Source organism: Aquarana catesbeiana, linkage group LG10, assembly GCF_042186555.1.
Source record: "Aquarana catesbeiana isolate 2022-GZ linkage group LG10, ASM4218655v1, whole genome shotgun sequence".
In the NCBI taxonomy this organism is placed as follows: Eukaryota; Metazoa; Chordata; class Amphibia; order Anura; family Ranidae; genus Aquarana; species Aquarana catesbeiana.
The window spans coordinates 116112882-116140840 of NC_133333.1; the positions used below are offsets into that span (position 1 = coordinate 116112882).

At 41.1% G+C, this 27959-nt stretch overlaps 1 protein-coding gene across 2 annotated transcripts in view; it reads left to right on the forward strand.

The window, feature by feature from the left end:
- The first annotated feature begins 7676 nt into the window (after window positions 1–7676).
- TREH (trehalase) overlaps window positions 7677–27959 on the forward strand; it is a 68900-nt gene continuing 48617 nt past the window's right edge. The window contains exons 1-3 of one of the 2 annotated variants that reach the window (XM_073602508.1): window positions 7677–7864; window positions 18973–19073; window positions 27386–27533. In XM_073602508.1, coding sequence (XP_073458609.1) covers window positions 7770–7864; window positions 18973–19073; window positions 27386–27533 — 344 coding nt within the window. In that variant the 5' untranslated portion in view covers window positions 7677–7769. The remainder of the gene's footprint in view (window positions 7865–18972; window positions 19074–27385; window positions 27534–27959) is intronic. The other variant, XM_073602509.1, reaches the window with a different exon arrangement.

The window sequence follows — 27959 nt, forward strand, 5'->3', positions numbered from 1 at the left end:
CTCCTTACATTACACTGAATCAAGTTTGCAATTCATTCTAGTTTCAAACATATCTAGACAACAATGTCCTAAACTTCTTTTTATACAAATTATCATGACTAAATGTAGTTAACCCTGTATCTGGCAAAAACATTATATTTAGTTGGCAAAAGAACGATGTTTACTACAATCGATTACTGTGCCCACGAACATGAAAGTCGCCATTTTAAACTGTACAACTGTAAAGAAAAGCACATGGAGCAGCATGCAAGTAATAATAATAATAGGAACACAGGACAACTACTTACTTTTTAGAAGCACTTTCTTGATCCTTCTGTACTTATCCTGCTCCCTTAATTTGAGGTCCAACCAGAGTTTCCACAATTGCTCCTTGGATCGTCGTACCCCAAAATTCCGGCGCAGACTCTTCACAACTTTAGTCATGATCTTGGCCTTTCTCACATTTGGGTTTAGGTAAGGTCCATACTTCCCATCATAGTTGGCCCTCTTCAATATGTCCACCATCTCCACCATCTCTTCAAAGGACATATTTGAGGCCTTAAATCTCCTCCTGGATCGAGACGTTTCTTGCTCCGGGCTTTCCTCTTCATTACTGCTATTAAGCACCTGCTGTGTCTCCGCCATGTTCCTCTCCCACTGTGATGAAAGAGAGGGGGCAGGGAATATTTTAGAAAGAAGGTCAGGGGCGGGTGACGCGAGTGGAGTTTCAGTGTATATAAAGCGTAACACGCGTGCGTCCTAGGTACGATCTGTGAGCGGAGGATGAAGTAACGGGACCGACGATCGTTATAACGAAGGTACAATTTTAAGTTGGCGCATCAGAGGCCTATACTACTTATAGATTGAGGCCTATATTGGGTCAAGATTAGGAGAGTTTAGCCTGACATTAGGGTTTGTCTTGTGTTGTGTCTTGCAGAGAAAATGGATCTATTCAATAACTAGGACTTTATGCCCCTTTTATAACAATAAACCAAAGAGGAAGGGAGCGCTGGATTAATTGGTAGAATTTGTGAAGCCGGCGATCCCCACGGCAGACATCCCCTATTTGAAGGCCCTAATTGGTGGCATGAGGAGCACTTATAATAGGGAGCTCAAGAAGGTCCAGGATTCCCTGAGATCAGGGGCTGCAGCCCCTGACATTTATGTACCCATTTATGACATTTATGTACCCAGGCTGTGGTACTATGACAGACTGCATATTCTGCCAGGACAGAATGAACCTAGGCCAGCACTCTCCAGTCTTCGTTCAAGGCTTCCTTCCCCCCCAACTGAGGCTTCCGACGTCCAAAAATGTAACAATGTGGCGTATTCTCGCCGTTCTCACGTCACTTCCGGTATTCGATCTACATCCACTTCCGGCCACTCCCTACATGTTACGTCATCCACGTGACTTCATCAGGGGATTTCTTCCCCTGATGAAGTCACGTGGATGACGTAACACGTAGGGAGTGGCCAGAAGTGCGCCACATTTTTTATGCTTTTAAACCTTGTTATTGATGTAAGAGTCCAATCTACTAGATTTAATAAAATTAGTTGATTATTCTGACATACTACACTATCGGAGGTTTTTTTCCTCTTCCCCCCTCTGTGAGTGTGATACTATCACAGAGATGCACAGACCTAGATGCGGAACACCCGTATAGGTACAACTTACGTTGGGACGGAGGACACCCTGGTGGCAGTTGTCAGAATAGGAGAAAAGATCTCTGTTGTGCGAGATCATTACGGCCTCTTCAATGCTTCTCTGTAAAATGCAGTCCTAACTTTAATCTTTCAGAGTCTCCATGTTGGAGCATTTATAGCAATGACTAAATAAAGGGCAGGAATAGCCAAAGGCTGCCCATTCCTCCTTAAAAACGCAGGGACACAATCAGGGCCGTCTTTAATTTTGATTGGGCCCTAGGCAAACATTTTCTTGGGCCCCCCCTCCATTCTGAGACATACAAAAAATAACAGGTAGACTCAAAATCAGTTTACTGCAGCAGATCACGCAGCGATTGCAATTGTTTGCCAGAGGTTATAGCCTATCCTTACTGCTCACTGGCTGGTTGCTAGAGGTTACAACACATAATTTCTGCTTGCCGATTGGTTGCTGGAGGTTATTGCACTTTATTAGCGCTCACTGATTGGTTGCTAGGAGTTACAGCACATCATTACCACTTACTGATTGGTTGCTAGAGATTAAATCAGATCACTACTGTTCGTTGATTGGTTGCTAGAGGTTTTTTTTTTTTTTTTAAATATTTTTTATTGTGCACATAAAGATTAATCATACAGTACATCAGATAGGGGTTACATCAACATTTAAATCTCTGTAAACACAGCATTAGTATTGCAAATATCTCTGTAACCTAAGTGTGCCATTTGGGTCACAGAGCCTACCATATATTTAAGTATATATGTGCTTTTTTTCTTTTTTTTCCCCAAAAACCAGTCAAAAAAATTACAAACAAGCAAACAAAATCCCCCCCCCCCCGGGATGTCAATATTCAGTGTTATGTTTACTAAGATACAGGAAGGCCTAGCCTGTCTGTAGTGAAGGGATCAGGCCAACTATCCTCCTTTTGCCATTAGTTGGTAATAGCAATAGGTCTTACCTATCTAATGGTCTAGGACCCCTCCTCATCCAGTGTATTCTCAGAGTCCACCCACCGGAACCATACCTTCCTAAACTTCTTGAGAGCCCCCCAAGCTTCATAAGTCATTTTATATATCATCACATCTGCATTTACTATTTTTATCCACATCCCCAGAGTCAGTTGCTCATCATGTATCTAACGTCTAGCAATGAGTTTCCTCACTCCAAAGTATAGGATCCTAAGGAATAGTTTAGTGTATGCATTTATCTCTTCTTGATCAAAAACCCTGAGTAGACATCGTAGGGGAGAGCAGTTGTTTGGTAAAGCAAACTTATCCGATATAAATTCAGTCACCTGCGACCATAATGGTCTCACCTTTGTGCATTCCCACACCATATGTAAAAAAGTTCCTTTCTCCTTCCCGCATTTATGACAGATAGCAGACTCCCTCCTATGCATTCGATAAAGTCTAGCTGGTGTATAATACTGCTGGTGAAGATAGCGATACTGGATCATTTTATCCGTAGAGGAGATAACAGACACCAAGTATGTGTCCAGTGCCTCCTGCCACAGTTCTTCCGACAACTCTGGGACAATCATCTCCCACCGCGTCCTGGACTTTAAGTTAAGGTCATTATTCCCGGGACCACTGCCCCATATCTAGAAATCCGCTTAGACGTATCCGGGTCAATCAAAATCTTTTCTAGATCTGTATTCTGTACCCGTATCTCAGGCCCCCCAAACTGGGCAATTGCTGCATGTCACAGTTGTACATATCGGAAGAACCAAGTCTTGGGTACTTCAAACTGCTCCCTCAACTGGGCAGAAGTGCAAAGACGGTCATCCTGACAAATGTGATGTAGATATTTAATGCCATATTTTGCCCAGGTCTTTTTCCCATCAGATAGTTTTAGAAACTCCCCCAAGAATCGGTTGCACCATAGAGGACTATTTGGAGATAGCCACAAGGGTTCATCCCTCTGCCGTTGAGAGCACAGGTGAAATACTTTCCCAGGTAGTGCCATAACTGAACCCACCTTTCTCCCCAGGATCCCTTTCCTGTAGAGCATGTTCTGGAGGGTTTCTTGTGAGGTGGCAACTGCTGCCTCCAACAAGGTAGGGGCATTGGGCGTCTGTGGAGAAAGCCGCCAGTGCAGAAAAGATAGCTGTGAGGCCAAAAAATAGAAGCGCAAATCAGGAAGGGCCATCCCTCCCATTGTAACTGGTAGCTTCAATATCGCTAAAGACACCCTGGGAGCTTTGGAGCCCCATAAATAACCTACAATAATGGAGTCAATGTGCCTGAAGACCCGTAATGTCACAAAAACTGGGGAGTTCGAGAGGATATAGAGAAACTTAAGGAGAAAGATCATCTTAAACAGATTTATCTGTTCCATCAAGGTGATCGGTAAATTCTGCCATCTCTGAACCCTCTCTCGAAAATTCCCCACAATCGGTGACAAATTGGTCTCCAGGAACCTAGAGATGGGAAGCTGAATCTCAATCCCCAAATACCTAAAGGAGGTGGATAAAGGAATGAGACAATATGGCAGGATATCCACCGCTTCATCAATGGGGAAAAGGGAGGACTTTTTCCAATTTATATGAAATCCAGAGTATCAATCGTAAGGCTTCCTGAATCAATTGGAAGAGCGAGGGTCCTGCAGATATAACAACATGTCATCTGCATAGAGTGACACTCGCTCTTCAAATTCCCCCAGCCTCAGACCAGTCAATTTTGGAGTAGATCTTAGTTGGACTGCTAAGGGCTCTATGGCCAGGGCAAACAGGAGGGGTGAAATTGGGCACCCCTGCCTGGTGCCCCGAATAATAGGGAAGGGGTCTGAGACAATACCATTAACCCTTAGTCTGATCAGTGGATCTGTGTACAAGAGCCGTACCCAGGAAATGAAAACAGGGGCAAATCCATAGGACTCCAATAGGTGGAACAGATATGGCCACTCCACGGAGTCAAAGGCCTTTTTTGTATCTGAGGAGGCCACTATTCTAGTCCCGGAGTTGTCGTGAGCAGTCTGGAGATTCACAAAGAGCCTCCTGATGTTCATCTGTGTGCATCTTCCCTGGATAAATCCCGTTTGATCCGCATCTACCAATTTGGGGATGACTGACTGTAACCTACCTGCAAGTATTTTTGCCAATATTTTTTTTTGTATCAATGTTCATCAAGGCGATCGGGTGATAGGGAGTCACACTCTCGGAGGTCCTTCCCCCCTTTAGGGATCAGAACAACTAAGGCTTCCCTCATAGAGGGAGGTAACCTACCGTCCGATCTAGCCGCATTGTACACTCTAAGCAAACGAGGAGCCAGCCCATATCGAAAAGTGCAGTACCACTCCGAGGGGAGACCATCTAATCCAGGGGACTTTCTAGGGGGAAAAGAGGCAATCGCCTCCTCCATCTCCTCTACCGTAATGCTGGATTCCAGAGCAGCGCTGTCATCTTCCGTCAACTTAGGTAGATCAATGTCAGCTATGTAAGTTCCCATTGCCTCCATCCCCAGAGGAGCACAAGACTTATATAGTTCTCTATAGAATTGAGAGAATTGCAGTTATCATAGACCGACTTAATACACACCAACACAAATTCCGGCTGTGCCAAGTATGCCAGTAATCTGCCATTCTTGTCCTCAAATTCAAATATACACCTGCGTTGGGCCAGGCTTAGCTTTGTAGAATGTTCAGTTAGTGCTGTCTTGTACTCCCTGGTTCTCATCCGCAAAGTCAGCAACCGCTCACTAGTGGGGTCCCTGATATATTCTGCCTCCGCCAGGGTTACCTCTGTTTCCTTATGCTGTATTGTGGAAGCTAACTGTTTCTTAAACCCATTCACTTCTGCTATAAATACCCCCCCTCAGCGTGGCCTTAAAGGCCTCCCACTGAAGAAGAGAAGACCCGGAATTGCCATTTTCAGCCCAGTAGTGTTTAATAGCCTCTGTACACTTAATCTTTACATACTCCTCTTGAAGCCAACTAGCCTCCATCCACCACAGGGGCAAACCAGGTTTCGGTCCCAGATTAAGTTCCAGCAGCATGGGGGAGTGGTCAGATAGGTTCTGGGCAAGTAAGAAACCTTCTTACAATGTCATCCCCTCCCCCTCAGTCAGGATAGTGTCTATTCTGGAGAGTGTCTTATACGTTTCCGAATAACAGGAATACTCCCTAAATCCATTAGTAGACATCCACCCCGCCAGTGGGGCTGGAGTGCCAATTGTCGCCCCCAGTCTATCCAAAACTGGATCAGACACAGAGTTGAAATCATCTAAAATGAATACCTTCCCCTCCGCTATCTCATATGTGTCCTTTATCATGTCATCCAAATGAGCTAGCGAAAAGGGAGGAGGAACATATAAATTCACAAATGTTAGTAGCCTATTAGGGATGAGCCGAACACCCCCCGGTTCGGTTCGCACCAGAACCTGTGAACGGACCGAAAGTTTGCGCGAACTTTAGAACCCCATTGAAGTCTATGGGACTCGAACATTCAAAATCAAAAGTGCTAATTTTAAAGGCTAATATGCATGGTATTGTCCTAAAAAGGGTTGGGGACTTCTTCAAAAAACGAGTACTCACCATACACGAGCTATACTGGAGGAGCATCCAAGAGGCTGGACCTGCTGGGGAGAGCCTAAGGATATAATGAAAACCTTGAGAACTTAAATCATGTAAAGGAGGGGCGGGAACACCCCCCCCCAGGCCACCTCCTGACACTTCTAACCCAAGTAAGGGCAATCCTACAATGCTTTGCCCACAAACAAGATGGCGGCGCAAGCGTCAGAAGCCCGCGCATGCGCTGAGCGGCCGGGATCGTCGCCCGGCCAATCGGCAGCTATGCCGGCCAGAGAAAATAGTGTCCACAGCGGCGCGTTCGCGCCATGGCGCTCAGCACCCTAGGAAGCAGGAAAGGCGCAGAATGCAAAGGGACAGAGAACCGGAGCACAGAAAACATACAGGCATGAAAAAAGGAAGCCCTTACCTGCCCCCACCGTGAAAATCAGCTTAACACAAAAAAATGCAGGGCTGTTGTTCCAAATTAGGAAACCACTGCTGCCCCAAAAAACCCTTAGAAGGGGCTCCCCTCTTTTCAGCGCTGTTAGCAGCCCAAGACAGGGGACCGCATCTGGAAGAGGCCTGAACCCAGACGGAAGCTGCCTAAGGCAGAAGCAAAGGACCCGCACTGAACACTATCCATCAGGTATGAGGAAAAAAAGGAGAATGCTATTGGGGGGTAGAGTTGTCTTTTTTTATAATGTATTAACTATCCTGAGGGGAGGAGTCCGGGGCGGAGCACCAGGAAAGATTATTCATGAGATCACGAGGAATAATAAAGAAATAAGTTTGTCATAACTCTGTGAATATCAGCAGCAAAACAAATTCATTCTTCTAGCATTATAAAAAACAAAAGAATGCGCTGCATTAAAAGATCCTATAATCTGCAGCGTGACGAATGTGCTATCTCCATTACGAACGTTAGTTTTACCAGCCAGATCGCTTCCGTCTCGTACTTGATTTTGAATATGCGCCGTTTTTTGTGCGTCGGCATACAGACGATGGCATTTTCTGTTAGGAACTTTTTCCGACCGAAAAATAGAGAACCTGCTCTCATTTTTTTGCTGGCTGGAATTCTGCCAGCAAAAGGCCGAATGAGCATACACACGGTCGCATTTTCTGACCAAAAGCTCTCATCGGAATTTTGCTGGCGGCATTTCCGATTGTGTGTACGGGGCATTAGAGTGAATGGGCTCATATCAAATAATTTTAAGATCGGTAGGGGGACGAGACAGGGATGTCCCCTGTCTCCTCTCCTATTTGCTCTAGCCATAGAACCCCTTGCAGCTAAAATTAGGAATCAGGATACCATCAAAGGGCTGTTGGTTGGGGGTCTGGAGGAACGAGTGTCCTTATATGCGGATGATATGCTACTATATTTGGGAGACCCGGAACTGTCACTGACTGCTGCATTCACCTTAACTAACCCTGTAACTGCAACCCAAGCCCAAAAGTCCCAGAATGTAAGCAGTTAATGGGATAAGATACATGGGTGTAGTAAGAAGAAAACATGGCAGAATGCCAAAGAATAGACTATTAATGACTCATTAACCCTTGTCCGAACTCTGTCTTCTTGTGGAACTTTGAGCAGTCACTTGGTTTGTTTTACTCACTGCGACATACAATGAATTCTTCAGCTTGGTGGGTGACATTCATTGCCCTATTCTGTGTTTTACAGAAGAAATGTGTCAATGGAAACTTTTCCACTCCATGTGACAGGTAAGCATTAAATTCATTTTAAAACATGTGAAAAGGGAGACTGCATATAATTTTATTTAGAGAATAAATAATTCAGACTCACATTCAAGTAAGTAGGCTTCAGCATGAAAAGCATCCACAGAGCCAAGTGCCAGGCAATTTCATGATGAAGATTATGCATTTGAATTGTTTAATCTCTCATTAATATTTTCCAGTTTTAATACTTTATTGAGCCCTGTTTGCTCTCCTTTTTTCCTCTTTTGCTATTGAATTTTCATGCCTGACAGCAGTTGTATAACAATAGCCATGGCAGCCCATGCAGCTGATTTCGGGCCTGAGATAGGAGGGGGTCCCCATTAGAGGGGTTAAGGAAACTAAACAGTGTTATTTACTGCATAGAATGACTGAAAGTCATATCTTAAGCTGCCCATAGATGAATCGAAATTCAGCTGGTTCAGCAGGGACCAGATGAATTTCGATCCCTGTGTGGGCACTATGATTGTACAGAAGTCAATCTTCTGGAAAATTTCCACACAATCAAAGCTGTAGGCTATAGCCCCTAACACTGATCTGTATATTCTGATGGGGGGAAGTCTTCCCGCTGTCAAAATACAATGACTCAGCGAGGAGGATTTCCCCATCCAACTCCTCTGTTTTTTTTCATTCAACCCCCTATTCAAAGAAGAACACTGACCCATCTATAGCCAGCTTTTCAGTCTTTCCTAGTCACAGATCCCCTCTGTGCAGTAAGAAGCCTTTGCTTATCTGTCTTATCAGTGACATTGCCCTCTGAACTTCTACTTCAGGCTAAAATTAACCCGTTATGCCTGATGCAGTCAAAACCTTAAGGGCCCTTAAGGATAGCTGAGGTTTGTAATTCTACAAAAAAGTTTAATGCTAGAGTTGAAAAAAAGTTAAGGGTTGTAGAGTAATTGTGTGCAAGAGCATTATCATTTTGTCATAATATAAAATATCATGATGGCTTTTGTTATTATTGCAAATACATCTATAACTTTTATTGAAAGCTCTGGTCCCATGTGGTGTACTGACTATGGTAAGAGCTCTCCTGCTGCCTGTCCTTGATTTAGGCATACATCATGTTAATATCAATGCTACAGAGTTAGCTTGGGGGGGGGCATGATTCATAGTTATGGCCTTTCCCAAAAGTAAGTAAATGCAAATGTTTTACCCATCCGTTCTGTGCTATAAGGACCAGTTAACTTTATATTTACTCTGAATATTAATGCTTCCTTAGCATGAAATGACTACATTGAAAGGCACATTTATCAATATAACACATGCATTTCATCTCAAATCTCAGGATTAAAATATTCTACATATTGCATTGTGAGGAAACTATTTAACCTTACGTCTATAAAGAAGACACATGGCTACACAGTGAAGTTGGATGGCTCAATCTTAAACTGTATAAGGGGTTCTTTACTGTTAGAGCAGTAAGAATGTGGAACTCCCTTCCACAGTTGGAGGTTTTAGCAGGGAGTGTAGTTAAATTGAAAAACTTTTGGATGGGTTTCTAATTGAATACAATATACAGGGATATGGAAAAAGGTAGTGACATAAACACACACACACACACACACACAAACATGTTCAGGTTGAAGTGGATGGATTGGAGTCTTTATTCAACCATAACAACTATGTAACTACTTACAACCTGAGGGTATACTGTACTGTTGGCCTTTTAGTTCCTACTAATGTCTTATTTACAGAGTTGCTAAAGGGAAGGCATTGAAAAAGAAACACTAAAAAGGAACTAAAATGAACATGTATAACATTCTAAGACCAGCTACAGCTGGGGAATTTATATGGGTGGTGATTTGAGGGGTCATATCACTAAAATTATTTCTTACTAAGAAGAAGTCAATATATACCAGAGTATAAATTGTGTTTTTATAAACGTAAGATCAAAATCTTGTGTAGTGCACTTTGAACACATTACTGTTTAAAACCTGTAAGGGTAGATAACAGAGGGTGGTTCGCCGGAAGGTCATAATTCATTTTATATAGAGCAACAAGCGGTAATTAATGTTAATAATGGAATCTTCCTCCAATCATAAGTTATATCTCGTTGTTTCCTTCCATTTTCTTCTCTGCTGTCCGACCAATTGATTCCTGCTCTTACAACCAATTTGCATGCTGTTGTACATAACTTGGGAAAACGAAAACATGTAATCTTAGGTATTTTTCTTTGATATTTGGTAGGGGACCATATCTTTTTTGGGCTCATGCAATAACACAAGGCTCACTACCGAATGCCATCTTCATGGCTCAGCTAAATGTTACTTTTATGAACAATGTTATGTTCTAATTTCCAAAATTCTAGTAAGAGGGAACATTTCTGCAATTGTTAGAGCAAACATTGCTTTAGTCTTTTCATCAACACACATCCATTAATGTTAATACTACTGTAATCTTTATATCCCAAAGTTGGCCATATGAACATTAATGGTACAAGATAAATTGACAAGCCAGTCTGAACTATTGGCCTTTGTTCTCAGGCTGTATTCTGTTCAGGTAAGGTGAAGGGATGTTAGGCTGCTGTAGTGTAAGTCCTCATTCATTCTGACATAAAAAATTCAAGTAATCGGAGCAGTAGTCTGTCTGCTTAACACCAAAGTGCATGCCATGGAAATCATTCGCACTTTGTAGCTGCTAAAAATGTAAGACAACAGACAATAGTTTCTGATGCATTTTATGCAACTGGCAGTACTAAGTCATAGAAAAAGTATTCAGTATCTATTGCCATTAGTTATACAACACGGAATATAGTTTGGTAGGCTAGTGCTTTCCTTGGCTGTTGGGTTTATGTCTAATGCTTTGGAATAGTTGCCCACTATCTAAATGGATCTTATGGCTTGGTGTCGAGCCGTTCGATCTATGTATACTGGTTCAAAGTATCGGATGCCCATAACCAAAATGGTGTTTGTGGTATTAGATAGGTATCAGAGATATTAGCGGTATCAGAGTATTAGATGCCCATAACTAAAATGGCGCTTGCGGCCCGACTCTTATGTCTCAGAACGAGGTCTGGCTATATATATTGTGGTGTGTCATTGCATTGCCTGATCCCCAATGAAAACATCACCTATGACGAAACGCATCTGGGAGGGCATGCACTGACGTCACCACGCTGTTGTGAGGAGGACGGGCTCCTGTGTTTGCTTGCTGGCATTGATTTTATGCGATTTTTACTTCCACATATGTAAGTGTATTACCACTTTGTTTCTTTTAATAAATTGCTTAAACTGTATCACGCTATGGTCAGTCTCTCTTCCTTCTGAGCCTATTCTGAGTACATCTCCGTATGGCTACAAATCAAGGAGACACTTAGGGGGTTGCCATTGTTGGGTCCATTCCCTGTGTGTATCCAGCAGTCATCCTTGGAAAGACAAAGGCCGTGGCTGGGTTATAGCCAAACGCCTCTTTCTGCTTACTATCCGGTAAGCAGGCAATTTATACGGTGGTTGGGCACTCTCTCATAGGTGTGGAGTCACTGTGGTGTTATTCAACTGTTAAGTTTATGGACCACTTTCATCAATATTGATTTATTTGTTATGGGCGCAACCATCCTCTATTCCTATTTCGCATAGAAAAAGTGTTATTACCCGTTGTTGTCTTTGTTAATGTAACATACTGAACAAATACCACCAAAACTACCACCAAAACTAGTAAAAGTAGGTCATCATCCTTCTCTATATTATGTTCTATATGACTTATGTTTAAACATGCACATCACTGTTATATTTTTTTAATTTTTAACAGAGTAATACAACTTTACTGCAGTAAAATGTCATAGTGTGATAGCAAGGTAGCATCTACATTTTTATTTTCCAACCAGTTTTACTGGGAAAAGTAGATTAAAAGGGAGTGGTTGCACTGTGTTCACATGTTACTGGGTTACGAAATACATTATCTAATAATAATAGTAGATGTCTATGATGCTTGTGTTCATTTGTAGCACTCTCATGAGGCAACACGTTTCATTGCATGTGTACTAGTCTCATGTAGAGAAAGATGATGGTGTTCTCTAGTAAAGCAGTATAAAAAAACACCAGCTCACTGCAAAAGTGAAAAGAACAAAGTGAAAGCTCCTAATTTTACTCACTGAGTTGTTTACCTGAGATTGGCTTGATGAAAAGAAATCTTCTTTAAAATTTATTTGGAGGGTATTTTGGGTGGGGTGGTATTTTGGGTCATTTAGTTTATTTAGTGTCCTTTTGTATCTGTGCCTTTTCCTTTTTTGTGTATGTGAATGTTATTTTTGCACTGTTACTTTTAATTTTGTATTTTATTTTTTTTCACTTTTTTCTATTTTTCTTAATGTAAAAAAATGTAAAATAATATAGGGGTATTTTAAAAAAAAAACAGGTCTGGGATTAAAAGTGGGCAGCACAGTGGGGTAGTGGTTAAACATGGAGTTTGCATGTTCTCCCTGTGTTTGTGTGAGTTTCCTCCCATGATCCAAAGATATTCTGGTAGACTTATTGGCTCCATTCCTTTCTACTATTTGTTTGCATGTGACACCAGACATTAGATTGTAGATTCTTTTAGGACAGGGGCGGATGAACATACACAATATGTAACGTGCTGCTTAAATATTTGGTGTTATTTATAGGTATTTGTATAAGGAGCTTTGTACAAGGAGCTTTAGTCTGAAGCCATAAAAAAGCCCATTACATTCAAACCACCTTAGTTTTCCATTTCCTACTGATTCAAATGCATTTCTCCAAAATGATAAAATTTAGCAAAATTTGCTGATTTTTGCCACAAGTTTGAGGAAATTAATTCTTTCAATTTCATTCATCCTTAAAGTATACGTAAATCCTCCCCTTGTAAAACAACCTATTCCATTTAACCGCTTCCAGACCGCCCCACATACATTTACTGCGGCAGGGCGGCCTGGCTGCACAAAATCAAGTACCTATACGTGATTTTGTACATGCGGTTTAGGGCTCGCACTGTTGGCGGAGGCACTCCCTCTGTGATTGGACACAGCGGGAGTCAATCAGCATGTCCGGCGGCTGAGATGGCCACCAGCACCCGCCGAACGTTCACAAGAAAGACGGATCAGCCGTCTGCCTGTGTAAACAAAACGGCAGATCTGTCAAGAAGGGAAAGAGAGATTTTGTGATTCACCTAAGCTGAATCGCGGATCTCTCCTTTCCTTCAGTGTGACACTGCCCCACCAAGTTTGTAAGCACCTCCGTAGGGAGCATTTAACCCTTTGATTGCCCCCGGTATTAATCCCTTCCGTGCCAGTGCGATTTATACAGTAATCAGTGCATTTTTATAGCACTGATCACTGTATTGGTGTCACTGGTCCCCAAAAAGTGTCAGATTTGTCACCCGCAATGTTGCAGTCCTGCTAAAAAAAGTGCAGATCGCCTCCATTACCAGTAAAAAATAAAAACAAAAATAGTCCCCAAATCTATCCCGTAGTTTGTAGACACTATAACTTTTGCGCAAACCAATCAATATACGCTTATTGGGATTTTTTTACCAAAAATATGTAGAAGAATACATATTGGACTTAATTGATGAAGAAATTTGTGTTGTTAATTTTTTTTTTTACTTTAGTAGAAAGTAAAAAATATCATTTTTTTTTTTCAAAATTATTTTTTTGTATATAGCGAAAAAAATAAAAAGTGCAGAGGCAATCAAATACCACCAAAATAAAGCTCTATTCGTGGGGAAAAAAGGACCTCAAGTTTATTTGGGTACAGCATGGCACCACCGCGCAATTGTCAGTTAAAGCGACGCAGTGCCGTATTGCAAAAAATGGCTTGGTCAGGAAGTGGGTAAAACCTTCCGGAGTTGAAATGGTTAAAAGAGAAATGAAAGGCAAAACATTTGTGTATATATATAAAAAAAAAATCATAAATACATTTTTCCTCTTTTTTATAAGTGGTTTCCCTCTATTGTCAGCTACATATGCTTATATGAGAGCTGGGGGAGGAAAAACAGCTTAGAGAGCTGGGGGAGGAGAAACAGCAACACCCTGATCTTCCAAGTGAATGTACATGCAGGGGGCATGTCAGGACAAGTCTGAATTTTGGAGGAGAGCAGGCCTTAGTTCTCAGCACAGCTAGAAAACTGACAACAATGTGCTTTCATACTTAGTGTGGTCAGTTTTTTAGTAGGAAAGCAGTGGGTCTGGCAGGAACACTAGGGATTTCACATAAAGGAAGCAATACAAAGAGAACAGGACACTTTCTCCTAAAAGTACATGGTACAGCAGGCACGTATCAGGAATATGAAATATCAGGTTTACATATTCTTTAATAAACACAGAGAGACACTGCTGAATGCTCAAGTGCCCTTTTCTTGGAGATGAATTCTCTTTAACCACTTCAGCCCAGGAAGAATTTACCCCTTTAATGACCAGAGCATTTTTTGCGATATGGCACTACGCCGCTTTAACAGACAATTGTTCGGTCGTGCGACGTTGTACCCAAACAAAATTGACGTCCTTTTTTTTCCCACAAATAGAGGTTTCTTTTGGTGGCATTTGATCACCTCTGCGATTTTATTTTTTGCACTATAAACAAAAAAAGACCGACAATTTTGAAAAAAAAAAATTTTTTTTTACTTTTTGCTATAATAAATATTCCCCCCAAAAAATTACATTTTTTTTTCCTCAGTTTAAGCCAATATGTGTTCTCCTACATATTTTTGGGAAAAAAATCACAATAAACGTATATTGATTGGTTTGCGCAAAAGTTATAGCGTCTACAAAATAGATTCATGGCATTTTTATTATAATTTTTTTTTTAATTAGTAATGGTGGCGATCTGCGATTTTTGTTGTGACTGCGACATTGCGGTGGACAGATCGGACACTTTTGACACTATTTTGGGACCATTGACCTTTATACAGCGATCAGAGCTAAAAATAGCCACTGATTACTGTATACAGTGGATATAAAAAGTCTACACACCCCTGTTAAATTGTCAGGTTTCTGTGATGTAAAAAAATGAGACAAGGATAAATAAGTTCAGAACTTTTTCCACCTGTAATGTAACCTATAAACCGTACAACTCAATTGAAAAACAAACTGAAATCTTTTAGGGAGGGGAAAAAAAAATACAAAAATTAAATAATGTGGTTGCATAAGTGTTCACACCCTCTTATAATTGGGGTTGTAGCTGGGTTCAGAATTAAGCAATCACATTCAAACTCATGTTAAATAGGAGTCAGTACACATCTGCCATCATTTAGAGTGTCTCTGATTAAAACCAAATAAAGTTCAGCTGTTCTAGTAGGTCTTTCCTGACTTTTTCTTAGTCCTCATCCTTAGTTCTCATCCTTCAGCAAAAGCCATAGTTCGCATAGAGCTTCAAAAGTATCAGAGGGATCTCCCTGTTAAAAGGTATCAGTCAGGAGAAGGGTACAAAAGAATTTCCAAGGCATTAGATATACCATGGAACACAGTGAAGATAGTCATCATCAAGTGGAGAAAATATGGCACAACAGAGACATTACCAAGAATTGGACGTCCCTCCAAAAGTGATGAAAAGATGAGAAGAAAACTGGTCAGGGAAGCTGCCAAAAGGCCTACAGCAACATTAAAGGAGCTGCAGGAATATCTGGCAAGTATTGGCTGTGTGGTACATGTGACAACAATCTCCCCTAATCTTCATATATCCGGGCTATGGGGTAGATTGGCAAGACGGAAGCCTTTTCTTACTAAGAAAAACATCCAAGCCTGGCTAAATTTTGCAAAAACACATTTGAAGTCTCCCAAAAGCATGTGGGAAAATGTGTTATGGTCTGGTGAAAACAAGGTTGAACTTTTTCGACTATAATTCAAAAAGATAGGTTTGGAGCAAAAACAACACTGCGCATCACCAAAAGAACACCATACCCACAGTGAAGCATGGTGGTGGCAGCATCATGCTTTGGGGCTATTTTTCTTCAGCTGGAACAGGGGCCTTAGTCAATTTAGAGGGAATTATGACCAGTTCCAAATACCAGTCAATATTGGCACAAAACCTTCAGGCTTCTGCTAGAAAGCTGAACCTGAAGAGGAACTTCATCTTTCAGCATTAGAACGACCCAAAACATACATTCAAATCAACAAGGGCATGGCTGCACCATAAGAAGCTTCTATTTTGGAATGGCTCAGCCAGAGCCCAGACCTGAATCTGATTGAAAATCTGTGGGGTGATCTGAAGAGGGCTGTGCACAGAAGATGCCCCCTCAATCTGACAGATTTGGAATGTTTTTGCAAAGAAGAGTCAAGATGTGCCATACTGATTCATAATGACTCCCCAAAAGGCTGAGTGTTGTAATAAAATGAAAAGGTATTTCAACAAAATATTAGTGTAAGGGTGTGCACACTTATGCAACCATATTTTATTTTTTATTTTTACTTCCCTCCACCTAAAATATTTCTGTTTGTTGTTCAACTGATTTGTAGAGTTCATAGGTCACATTAAATGCTTGCCGACCAGCCGCCGTCATTATACTGCGGTAGGTTGGCATGATCCCGCGAACCATCATAGCTATATGTCAGCTCGCAGGATCTGGATAGCAGGCGCAAGCATGAACCCGCTGCACAGCGGGGGCGACCGATGCTCGTGGCCGACGGTTGCGCTGACCGCTGGCCACGAGCAATCGCAAGCACCAGAGACAGAACACGGAACTGTGTGTGTAAACACACAAATCCCTGTTCTGTTCTGAGAGGAGTGACAGATCATGTGTTCCTATTAGCTAGGAACCACGATCTGTCACTTCCTCTAGTCAGTCCCCTCCCCCTTCAGTTAGAATCACCTCCCAGGGAACACATTTAACCCCTTGATCGCCCCCTAGTGTTAGCCCCTTCACTGCCTGTGACATTTTTACAGTAATCAATGCATTCTTATAGCACTGATCGCTATATAGATGCCAATGGTCCCAAAAATGTGTCAAAATTGTCTGATGTGTCCGCCATAATGTCGCAGTCACGATAAAAATCGCAGATCGCCGCCATTACTAGTAAAGAATAAATAATAATAAAAATGCTATAAATCTATCCTCTACTTTGTATAAGCTAACTTTTGCACAAACCAATCAATATAGGCTTATTGCGATTTTTTTTTTACCAAAAATATGTAGAAGAATACGTATCGGCCTAAACTGAGAAAAAATTATCTTTTTTATTAAAAAAAATGGGGATATTTATTACAGCAAAAGGTACAAAATATTGTTGTTTTTTTTTCAAAATTGTCACTCTTTTTTTGTTTATAGCGCAAAAAAATAAAAACCGCAGAGGTGATAAAATACCACCAAAAAAAAGCTCTATTTGTGGGGAAAAAAAGACGCCAATTTTGTTTGGGTACAACGTCGCACAACCACGCAATTGTCAGTTAAAGCGACGCAGTGCCGAATTGCAAAAAATGGCCAGGTAATTCTGCAGCCAAATCTTCCGGGGCTGAAGTGGTTAAAGGTGGAAAAAAACTGAAAAGATTTATCTTTGTCTCATTTTTTACATTACAGAAACCTGACATTTTAACAGGGGTGTGTAGACTTTTTATATCCACTGTAAATGTCACTGGCAGGGAAGGGGTTAAACACTAGGGGGCGATCAAGGGGTTAAGTATGTTCCCTCAGTGTGTTCTAACTGTGGGGGATGGTCTCACTAGAACATGACAGAGATCACTGCTCCTGATCACTGGGAGCAGTAGATCCCTGTCATGCCACTAGGCAGAACAGGGAAATGCCTTGTTTATATAGGCATATCCCCATTCTGCCTCTCCGTGTCACGATCACAGGCCACCAGCGGACATCGAGTCTGCGGGACCCATGGGGGCGCTCACACAGCGCGCGCCGGGCGCACGCGCTGCCGGCGACGTGCACCCGCTAGCCTGCGATGACAGAGGGACGTACGGGTACACCCATTTGAGCAGCTGTGCCATTCTGCCAACGTATATCGTGCATTGGTTAAACTGGAAACCTGCAATATGTCACAATAACATTATTATTGCAAGAATACAGCTGGCAGACATTTTTGTTTGTACTGCGTTTTCTTTTAAATGTCATCAGTTTAGATTTTAAGATTGTTGTGATTAATCTTTAATGCCTTTTTCTGGCATGTGGATCATTTGACTAAGAATTCAGAACAGGATCCTGAATCTTACACAAAGCAGCATTTATACATGCACACTTATAGGTGTATAGGTGTGTCTGTACAGGCCTACCAAAAATGTATACTCATATGTACTAGGAAAAAATGCATTGATACACTAAATCTTTACTGGTCCACATTATTCTGAAAAAAACTAACATTTTAATTAATTGCAACACCATGATAGCAAGTATGCTAATGTCATTCTGTCATTTTCTGTTTTTTATTTTTTTTTAAAAGTTTTATAGAGGTAAAGACACACTAAGCTGGTTAAACCAGTTTTATCTAAAGAGTAATGTCTACTTGCCAAAACTGCAATTAGTCCAAAATAGTACCTACTGTTCAAAATCTGCCCCTATTTTTACCCGATGGATGTTCAGCCATATTTTAATTACTGCTTAAAGCAACTTTATGATTTTCTAGTTGCATGCCTGATATTTTAAGTATTAAGGATATAGTGGAAAGAGATTAGAATGCCTATCAGGTTTTTATTGCTGTCTGTGCCCCCGTTAGGGAGATTTTCCCTCTCTATGGGGGGATATACTTAAACTGGAGCACACAGAATCTGGTGCAGCTCTCCATAGAAACCAATCAGCTTCCAGGTTTTATTTTCAAGCTTACCTGAACAAGCTGACTTTAGAAGCTGATTGGCTGCCATGCACGGCTGCGCCAGCTTCTGAGTGCTCCAGTTTTAGTAAATCACTATTTGCCTGGAGTTTGTATTTTCTATGTGTGTTTGCGTGGGTTTCCTCTGGGTACTCTGGTTTCCTCCCACACTCCAAAGACATGCTGGTAGGTTAATTGACTCCTGTCTAAATTGGCCCTATTATGTGTATGCATGTGAATAAGGGATCTTAGATTGTAAGTAACTTTAAGGGAAAGGATTGATGTGAATGTATAATACTGTATATATGTAAAGGCCTGCGTAAATTGACAGTTCTATATAAGTATATAAGTACCTGTAATAGATAAATAAAATAAATGTCATCAAATTAATTCTCAGTCAGATCTATTGCACGGGAAATTTCCTTCACCATGTCCAGATGGCCAAGATTTTTGAAGATGATAAACATTTTGTTGACATGGGCCTCCGTGATACACCTAGTGAGTTCTCTTTCTGATTTTTGTCAATAAGGTTGATGTTTTATATAATTATAATTTAGTATTAGACACAAATGTTACAACTAAACTACATAATAAACTAAATAGAAATGCTGGTGAAAGACTTGGATTAAATTACTTAAATGTAGCTCTTGTGTATTGATTTTACTTGTTATTTGAAAGCAAAAACATACATACATTTCATTTGTTAGCCTAAATGTAGAAATATTTACTGTAAGTGCATCGCTAGGCAAAACCTTTTTAGAGAAGGGTTCAACAGTCTGTCAAGTTTTTATTGTTTAAAGAAAAGGTGTGTCACCAGCGCAAATAATACAAATATTTAGTGCATGTCTGTTGCAGGAAAAATGTCAGATCTGCTGCAGTTATAAGTCCCCTAACCAGTGTTGGGGGGTTAGTAATGTTGCAGTAAAAGTGTAGCTGCGCAGATCCTAAAATGCTCATATGTCTTTACCACAAAAACTTAAACAAAATTATATCTGTGATTTATAAACAAATAAATTTAATCATCAAAACTGTGTATGATGGAAAAAAATGAAAAATAAAACATGTGTTTAACAATAGTTCCAATAATCCTCTTCACAAGCTGATTATTCGAATCCCACGTGCACAAATTCCCCTCCGTGTTTTAAAAAACTTTTCACCAATTCGTGAAACCACCACCACCTTCTGAAATGGACACTCACCAGAAACCAGAAAATATTCCACCTTTGGTTTATACAGGGTTAATCACTCCACTCTTATGGGTTTATCTGGGATTTTCCAAATAGGTTGCCAATAGTTTCTCCTTATACCTCCACATAGTCTTGATATCTCATAAAAAGCAGAGATCCATCATTGCGCAACATGTTTTAAAATGTATTAATTAAATCAATACGGTAAATATATAAAATGTGCAGTCACAAATGTAGTGCCTTAAGACTGAACTAAATATTTCCAGCAATGTGTTTTTGGGGCTAACACGTGCTGCTTTGTCTCCTGGGATTGGCGTGCGGTTCAAGCCTCGCTCTGGTACGGGTTAGGTCAGGAAGTGACGTCGGCGTTTACCCATAAGCCTCTACGCATTTCGCATACAATCAGTGTCATCAGAAAGCGGCGTAAGAGTGGAGTGGTTAACCCTGTATAAACCAAAGGCGGAATATTTTCTGGTTTCTGGTGAATGTCCATTTCAGAAGTTGGTGGTGTTTCATGAATTGGTGAAAAGTTTTTTAAGCCACGGATGAGAATTTGCGCAAGTGGGATTTGAATAATCAGCTTGTGAAGAGGATTATTGGGACTATTATTAAACACATGTTTTATTTTTCAAATTTTTGTGATCAGATATTCACATTTTTCACAATATTTATGTAGCAATAACTCTCGGCGGAGCTGCTGGTTTATGCGGGCTTGTTACCTTCACTCTCCTTCCCTCTGTTTTACCGGCACCGGGTCTAGGGTTCCGTTGAGTTTACCTCTGGACGATACACGCACCAACACTTGAGTACGTTTTCAATACTTTTTTTTTTTATATATATTTTTATTAGATTTTTTGAGACAAACAGCAAACAATACAATAACACATGGCTGTTACAGTACATCAAGTCTGCGCCAGATTAATTAGAACATATGACAACGTGAGTTGCTAGGTTAAATTAACAGTAATCAAGGTATACATATGGTTCTCCTCAGAGGGAATTAGTCAGCTAGATACCATGACAAATTACGCCTGAGATTTCAGATATCTAAGCCTAGAAACATAGTATTTTGATCAATATATTAACCTGAGGACTGTTGTGAATCTGTGTTCAATGTGAAATATTCAGAACCTCCATCCATTTGCACCAGACCCTGTCAAATTTCAAAGGACAACCTCTGTTAGCGTATGTGTCTTTGTATAGTGGGAGGCTTTCATTGACCAAACGTTTCCACTGTGTAATTGAGGGGGGGTTAGGTTTTTTCCACTGTATTGCGATGCACTTCCTGGCATAGAAAAGTAATAAACTGGTCAACGTGCGTTTGGCTATGGTTGGAACAATATTTTCTAGTAAACCTATTATGCATATCTCCATCAGCGGTGATAAATTAGTTGAAGCCACCTTGTTAGTCAAGTCGAGTACCTCTCCCCAATATTGCTGTATTTTTGGGCAGCGCCAGAAGATGTGTGCAAAGTCTCCTGGGGTTAGACCACATCTCCAGCATTCCGAAGAATGCTGAGGGTTCATCAAATGTAGTCTATGTGGGGTAAAGTAAGCCCTATGAACAATTTTAAATTGTACTACTCTGTCTCTTATGGAAACAAGTGACCTGAAGGGGAAATCCCAGACGTCATCCCAGTCATCATTATCCAACGCAGGAATGTCGCGTTGCCAACGGGACCAGAGCCCTTCCAGAGGTGGTAGGGACACAAACACCAGGTGCGCGTACAGAGATGATGTTGGCTTCTCAGCGCAGCCGGATCTGAGCGTCTTCTCCAGCTCGGATTGGGTCAGGATGCAGGATGCGTGGGGAAATTGAGCCGCAAATGCGTGTGCTAGCTGAAAATAACGAAACTGGTAATGTTTCGGGAGATTGTACATTGAAGATAACTGGGCAAAAGAAAGCAATGAGGTCTGTGACACCACTTGTGAAATTAATTTAATACCATATTTAGTCCATGCCTGGGGGTCTGTGAGCTTAAAGATATGTGGTAAGTTGGGGTTTGACCATAGTGGGGCGTTGGGGGAAAGCTCTGACGTTTTCAATACTTTATTAAACAATTTACTAAGGAAGTAGCAGGAAAGAGGCAGAAGGGAAACTGCAGAAAAAACTCAAATATCTTCTTGTAAGATTCTTGACAAATATCCTGGTAGGATTTGGATATTACAATAGAATGCGCTTCCCTCATGGGACACACTCTTTGCTCGCCTGGATAGGCCTCTCTCACTTGCCTAGCAGCCAGTCTGTAGCACGCACAAAAGTCTCTGCCACAGACTTGTTTGGGATAAACCTGTACTATCCTCTGCCACAGGATGTATTGGTCTTTCTGCAATGAACGTCAGTCACAGTGCTTGAACCTTTAAGCCAACCCAGCAACACTATGCTGTATAGTTACTTTAGGATACGTCCTCTAACCGAGTCACCAGGCCCCTCTCCAGACCAGCACGCTGCGTGATCCTTCCATGACGGGTCCTCCCCTGTGATCTCCTCGGTTGTCCAGCTTCTTCACTCTGGATAGACAGCTCAGGACCATTCCTTGGCTGCTGTGGTAGGCCCCAGACAGGCTTCTGGGCCCACCCATGAGCCGCAGCAACATGGGCCTCCGGAACGGAGGACCACGAGATTGCTCTCTAGGGCATACCTGTCGGCCAGGAGGTCCAGCAGGTGGCTGTAAAAAGAACCCACAATATGGCGTCTGTCCCATAAATACCCTCGCCCAGAATGCAACTCGGAGGACCACCTCCACCGAGTTGTCTCCGGGACAGAAGAGCATCCATACGCTTCGACACGTTGCCTTTCCAACACTGACCAGCAATAACAGCGACACCCACCGATCAGTCTGGAGACACACACAACGTCAGCCAAGCTAGAACAGAGGCAAACCTAACCTACCTAACGAACAAGTTACTAAATTTACCTAACATATGGTAGATCGCAAATCTACCAGCGTTACATACATATATATATATATATATATATATATATATATATATATATATATATACAGTAGGGACAGAAGGTATTCAGACCCCCTTAAATTTTTCACTCTTTGTTATATTGCAGCCATTTGCTAAAATCATTTAAGTTCATTTTTTTTCTCATTAATGTACACACAGCACCCCATATTGACAGAAAAACACAGGATTGTTGATATTTTTGCAGATTTATTAAAAAAGAAAAACTGAATTATCACATGGTCCTAAGTATTCAGACCCTTTGCTGTGACACTCATATATTTAACTCAGGTGCTGTCCATTTTCTTCTGATCATCCTTGAGATGGTTCTACACCTTCATTTGAGTCCAGCTGTGTTTGATTATACTGATTGGACTTGATTAGGAAAGCCACACACCTGTCTATATAAGACCTTACAGCTCACAGTGCATGTCAGAGCAAATGAGAATCATGAGGTCAAAGGAACTGCCTGAAGAGTTTAGAGACAGAATCGTGGCAAGGCACAGATCTGGCCACGGTTACAAAAAATTTCTGCTGCACTTAAGGTTCCTAAGAGCACAGTGGCCTCCATAATCCTTAAATGGAAGACGTTTGTGACGACCAGAACCCTTCCTAGAGCTGGCCGTCCGGCCAAACTGAGCAATCGTTGAGAAGAACCTTGGTGATAGAGGTAAAGAAGAACCCAAAGATCACTGTGGCTGAGCTCCAGAGATGCAGTCGGGAGATGGGAGAAAGTTGTAGAAAGTCAACCATCACTGCAGCCCTTCACTAGTCGGGGCTTTATGGCAGAGTGGTCCGACGGAAGCCTCTCCTCAGTGCAAGACACATGAAAGCACGCATGGAGTTTGCTAAAAAACACCTGAAGGACTCCAAGATGGTGGCAAATAAGATTCTCTGGTCTGATGATACCAAGAGAACTTTTTGGCCCTAATTCTAAGCGGTATGTGTGGAGAAAACCAGGTACTGCTCATCACCTGTCCAATACAGTCCCAACAGTGAAGCATGGTGATGGCAGCATCATGCTGTGGGTGTGTTTTTCAGCTGCAGGGACAGGACGACTGGTTGCAATCGAGGGAAAGATGAATACGGCCAAGTACAGGGATATCCTGGACAAAAACCTTCTCCAGAGTGCTCAGGACCTCAGACTGGGCCAAAGGTTTACCTTCCAACAAGACAATGACCCTAAGCACTCAGCTAAAATAATGAAGGAATGGCTTCACAACAACTCCGTGACTGTTCTTGAATGGCCCAGCCAAAGCCCTGACTTAAACCCAACTAAGCATCTCTGGAGAGACCTAAAAATGACTGTCCACCAACATTTACCATCCAACCTGACAGAACTGGAGAGGATTTGCAAGGAGGAATGGCAGAGGATCCCCAAATCCAGGTGTGAAAAACTTGTTGCATCTCTCCCAAAAAGACTCATGGCTGTATTAGATCAAAAGGGTGCTTCTACTAAATACTGAGCAAAGGGTCTGAATACTTAGGACTATATGATATTTCAGTTTTTCTTTTTTAATAAATCTGCAAAAATGTCAACAATTCTGTGTTTTTCTGTCAATATGGGGTGCTGTGTGTACATTAATGAGGAAAAAAATGAACTTAAATGATTTTAGCAAATGGCTGCAATATAACAAAGAGTGAAAAATTTAAGGGGGGCTGAATACTCTCCATCCCCACTGTGTGTGTGTGTGTGTGTGTGTGTGTATATATATATATATATATATATATATATATAATATATACAGTTTTGATGATTGAATGTATTTGTTTATGAATCACAGATATAATTTTGTTCATTCGTTTTTGTGGTATACAAGTTTTTATTGTTGTCAGTATTCCCATTGGGGAGGTTCTCTCACTCTATTTGTACTGTCACTGAGAAAGTGAGGGAAAACCACACATTTTAGAGATGTTTACAGAACAAGAGATGAAGGAAATCTTCCACTGGGTACACCAGTCTTGGGACACCTGTTTAAAAAGGGAACATTGGGAGATTTCCTCTAACGTCCTGATGTGTGTCTGGAACATTAAGTGAAGAGGCCAGCAAAAAATGGCAGGCATTTTAACTCTTTCCTACTCTGTTCAAAACAAAAAATATGCTATACATACATATTAAAGCAGAGTTCTGGAATAATAGAAAATAACACATCTCAAAATTTATGACGAAATTCAATTTTTTTAGTGGGTGTGTTTTAAACCTGAAAGTAAAAAATCCTGTTTATTTCAAAATTTTCGGTGTTTTTTTATTTATATATCACAAAAAATAAAAAACCTAGTGGTGATCAAATACCACCAAAAGAAAGCTCTGTTTGTGTAAAAAAAAATTATATAAATCTGGGTACAGCATTGTACAGTTAAATTAGAGCATTAAAAAATGGCCTGGTCATGAAGGGGGTAAAACCTTCCAGAGCTGAAGTGGTTAAAGATAGAAAGTCGCTGCTGACCGATATCATGCAACGGTGTGATGTCAGCACTAAAGTCTCTGCCCCAATACGTGTTTCAGCCTATAGACCATCTTCAGTGGGCCTCCAGTGCTGAATTACGTTTATATGGGTAATAACATTACATCCCCCAGCATTCAAAGCTGGAGACCAGCTCCTGAGAAAGCTTTATATGGGGCAGAGTACCAAGCAAATCATGAAGCAAGATAGTCCCCCCAAAGAAATCCAAAAAGGCTCAAAATGTTGCATCACAAGTGTGAAATAAAGAAGGCTGCTTTAATAATAAAACATAAATCATTTTATTGATATCAATATGGTAAAAATTAGCATTGCACTGATACTGGCTTCTGTGCCAATACTAACCATTTGCAGGAGTGCAAATGCTATGATATTTAAACTGATCCTTTTTGCAATTTCATTGTGACTTGAATTGACTTCTGTTGAATTAAGTCGCAAGCCTCAATGAAATTGGAGGTCCAAATTGCTACTTCAGTGCACTTTCAAAGCCACAGATCAGTGTGATATCATATAAGACCTCTGATTTCATTGCGGCTTGTGACTTCATTTAACAGAAGTTGATGCAAGTTGCAATGAAATCGCAAAGGGGGTGCAACTGGTCATGCAATTTTGAACTGTCAAATGGCATGACAAATCACACTGGTTTGACCCCTAAAAAATAATTGCATCAAAGGGCAAAATAGGTATCGGTAATTGTTATCGTTGAGTACTTCAGAAAAGGTATCAATACTCTTACTTGGTCTTAAAAAACTGGTATCAATGCATCACTAGTAAAAATACACATTAGTGCCTGTGCTTCTGTTGGAGATTTTCCCTCACACTGTCACCAGAATAGTAAATGAGAGGAAATTTCAGATGGAGCCTTAGATAGCAGGAAGTGTTTAGGCTGATATTATACTTCTAGAGTCCATTTGCACTTTTCAGATGGGGTGTCTTGCATTAAGGCATGCTAACACACAATATCTGCGTTAGCATGTTATGATGCCATTTATTTTGAATGGCAGCTCAATTCACTAAAGCAGTGCAATTCCAAAACACAATGCATCACAATGCACAGTATTACACTCCTATGTATCATTATGGTGCACTGCGTCAGTTAAACTGTGTGTCAGTTTTTTGGTCAAAATGAATGGGCTGCCCTAATGCAGTCAACCCCAATGTGTGACTCAGCACATGCTGACGCATTAACACAATGCTAAACTAATTTTCTTTAAAAAGACAAATGTTGAGTTAAAGTGGTTGTAAACCCACATGACTTTGTATAATCATCTTGGTTTCCTAAGTCTGTGTCCCCCGTCTCTGTGTTTTATTTAAAAAAAAATGGTTTCAATACCAGAATTCAATGCACTGCTCGGCGATCACGTGACCAGCCGGCCTTCTCTTCTCCCCATCTGATAGCTAGAGCGAGAGGGGCCGAAAATCCTCCACTGATGTCACTCGGGAGGAGGGGAGGAGAGAGGAGACAGCCAGCCGGTCACGTGATCGCCAAGTGACGCATTAAAATCCGGTATTTACAGCATTTTTTTTAATAAAACACAGAGACAGGGGGACACATGCTTATGAAACCAAGAGGATTATGCAAAGCATTAACAGTTATTTAGGCAACAGGAGGGGGGCGGGCCGTGACACAGAGCTGACAGACAGGGAGTAGGACAAAGGGAGGCACATGATAGCAGAGAGCAGGGCTGATAGAGGGACTACGCTGACCACAGCTCAGCAGCCCTGATATACCGTGGTCAGCGTACAGAGGGGAGGGCAGAAACTGTCAGGATCAGCCAGGTATTTCAGGTGTTATAGGGGTCCAAATGACACAGCACAATCACTGTGCTGTATAAAATGCTTTAAAGGAGCAGGATCTTTATTTTTAATTTTTTTAGAGTTAACAAACGCTTTAATAGCTGTTTTCCAACATTTATGAGAAGTGGTGATAAAGGGGTGATATGATCACCTAGTATAGATAAAGAAAAGGTCCATATAGTAAACTTAGTGGGATTTTGTTCACATTAAGGCACCCCTAAAAGTCACAAAGGCACTCTTTGTGACTGGAGGAAAAGGAGATAAAACTTCATATACAGAACTGACTCTTTACGGTTACAGCTCTAAAAATGTGAAATCTGTGTGTTTCTTCTTTTATAGATTTCAATGGAGAAGTGTATACTTTCATCCTAATTTTGTAACTATGTCTTTGCAACTATTTACATTTCAGCCAAGATATTTAAAAAGTTTCAGAGTCTGTTTCTGAGCCGCCCTAGTGGAGTAGTGGATAGGGAAAAATTGATCACATTGGTGAACACATCCTTCAATCATCCTGGCACAGAATTGGAACAGTGGGACCCACCAGACTGGAATGAAAGGTACTCAGAAAAAAATTTGTTTTGATGACTTTTAAAATTAATGTAAGGCAAAAAATATATTTTCAAACAGTTTATGTTTATGTCCCAGCAGACAACACATTTTTTTTAATCCAGGAGTTTCCTAACTCCATGAAAAATGATGAATGGTAAACTCCGCCCTCGCTCATACCCCATAGCACCGACTCCCATAAATTTTCAGGCTGATCCAGTCCTTGGATTTCTATTTTGTCCTCCTTACCTCGCAGACCCCATCAAGAATTGCTGTGCAAGCAGCACCCCTTACCTACTGTAGCTACAATAAAGTTGTGGCTGTTCCACCTGTTCCACCCTAGGTGAAGACCCACTTTTTGGACCTCAAGTAAGGCTGAAGGCTCATGGGTGTTTGTGGTTGGCATTTTAAATTGTTGCCTTGCTAAATGCAGGCCT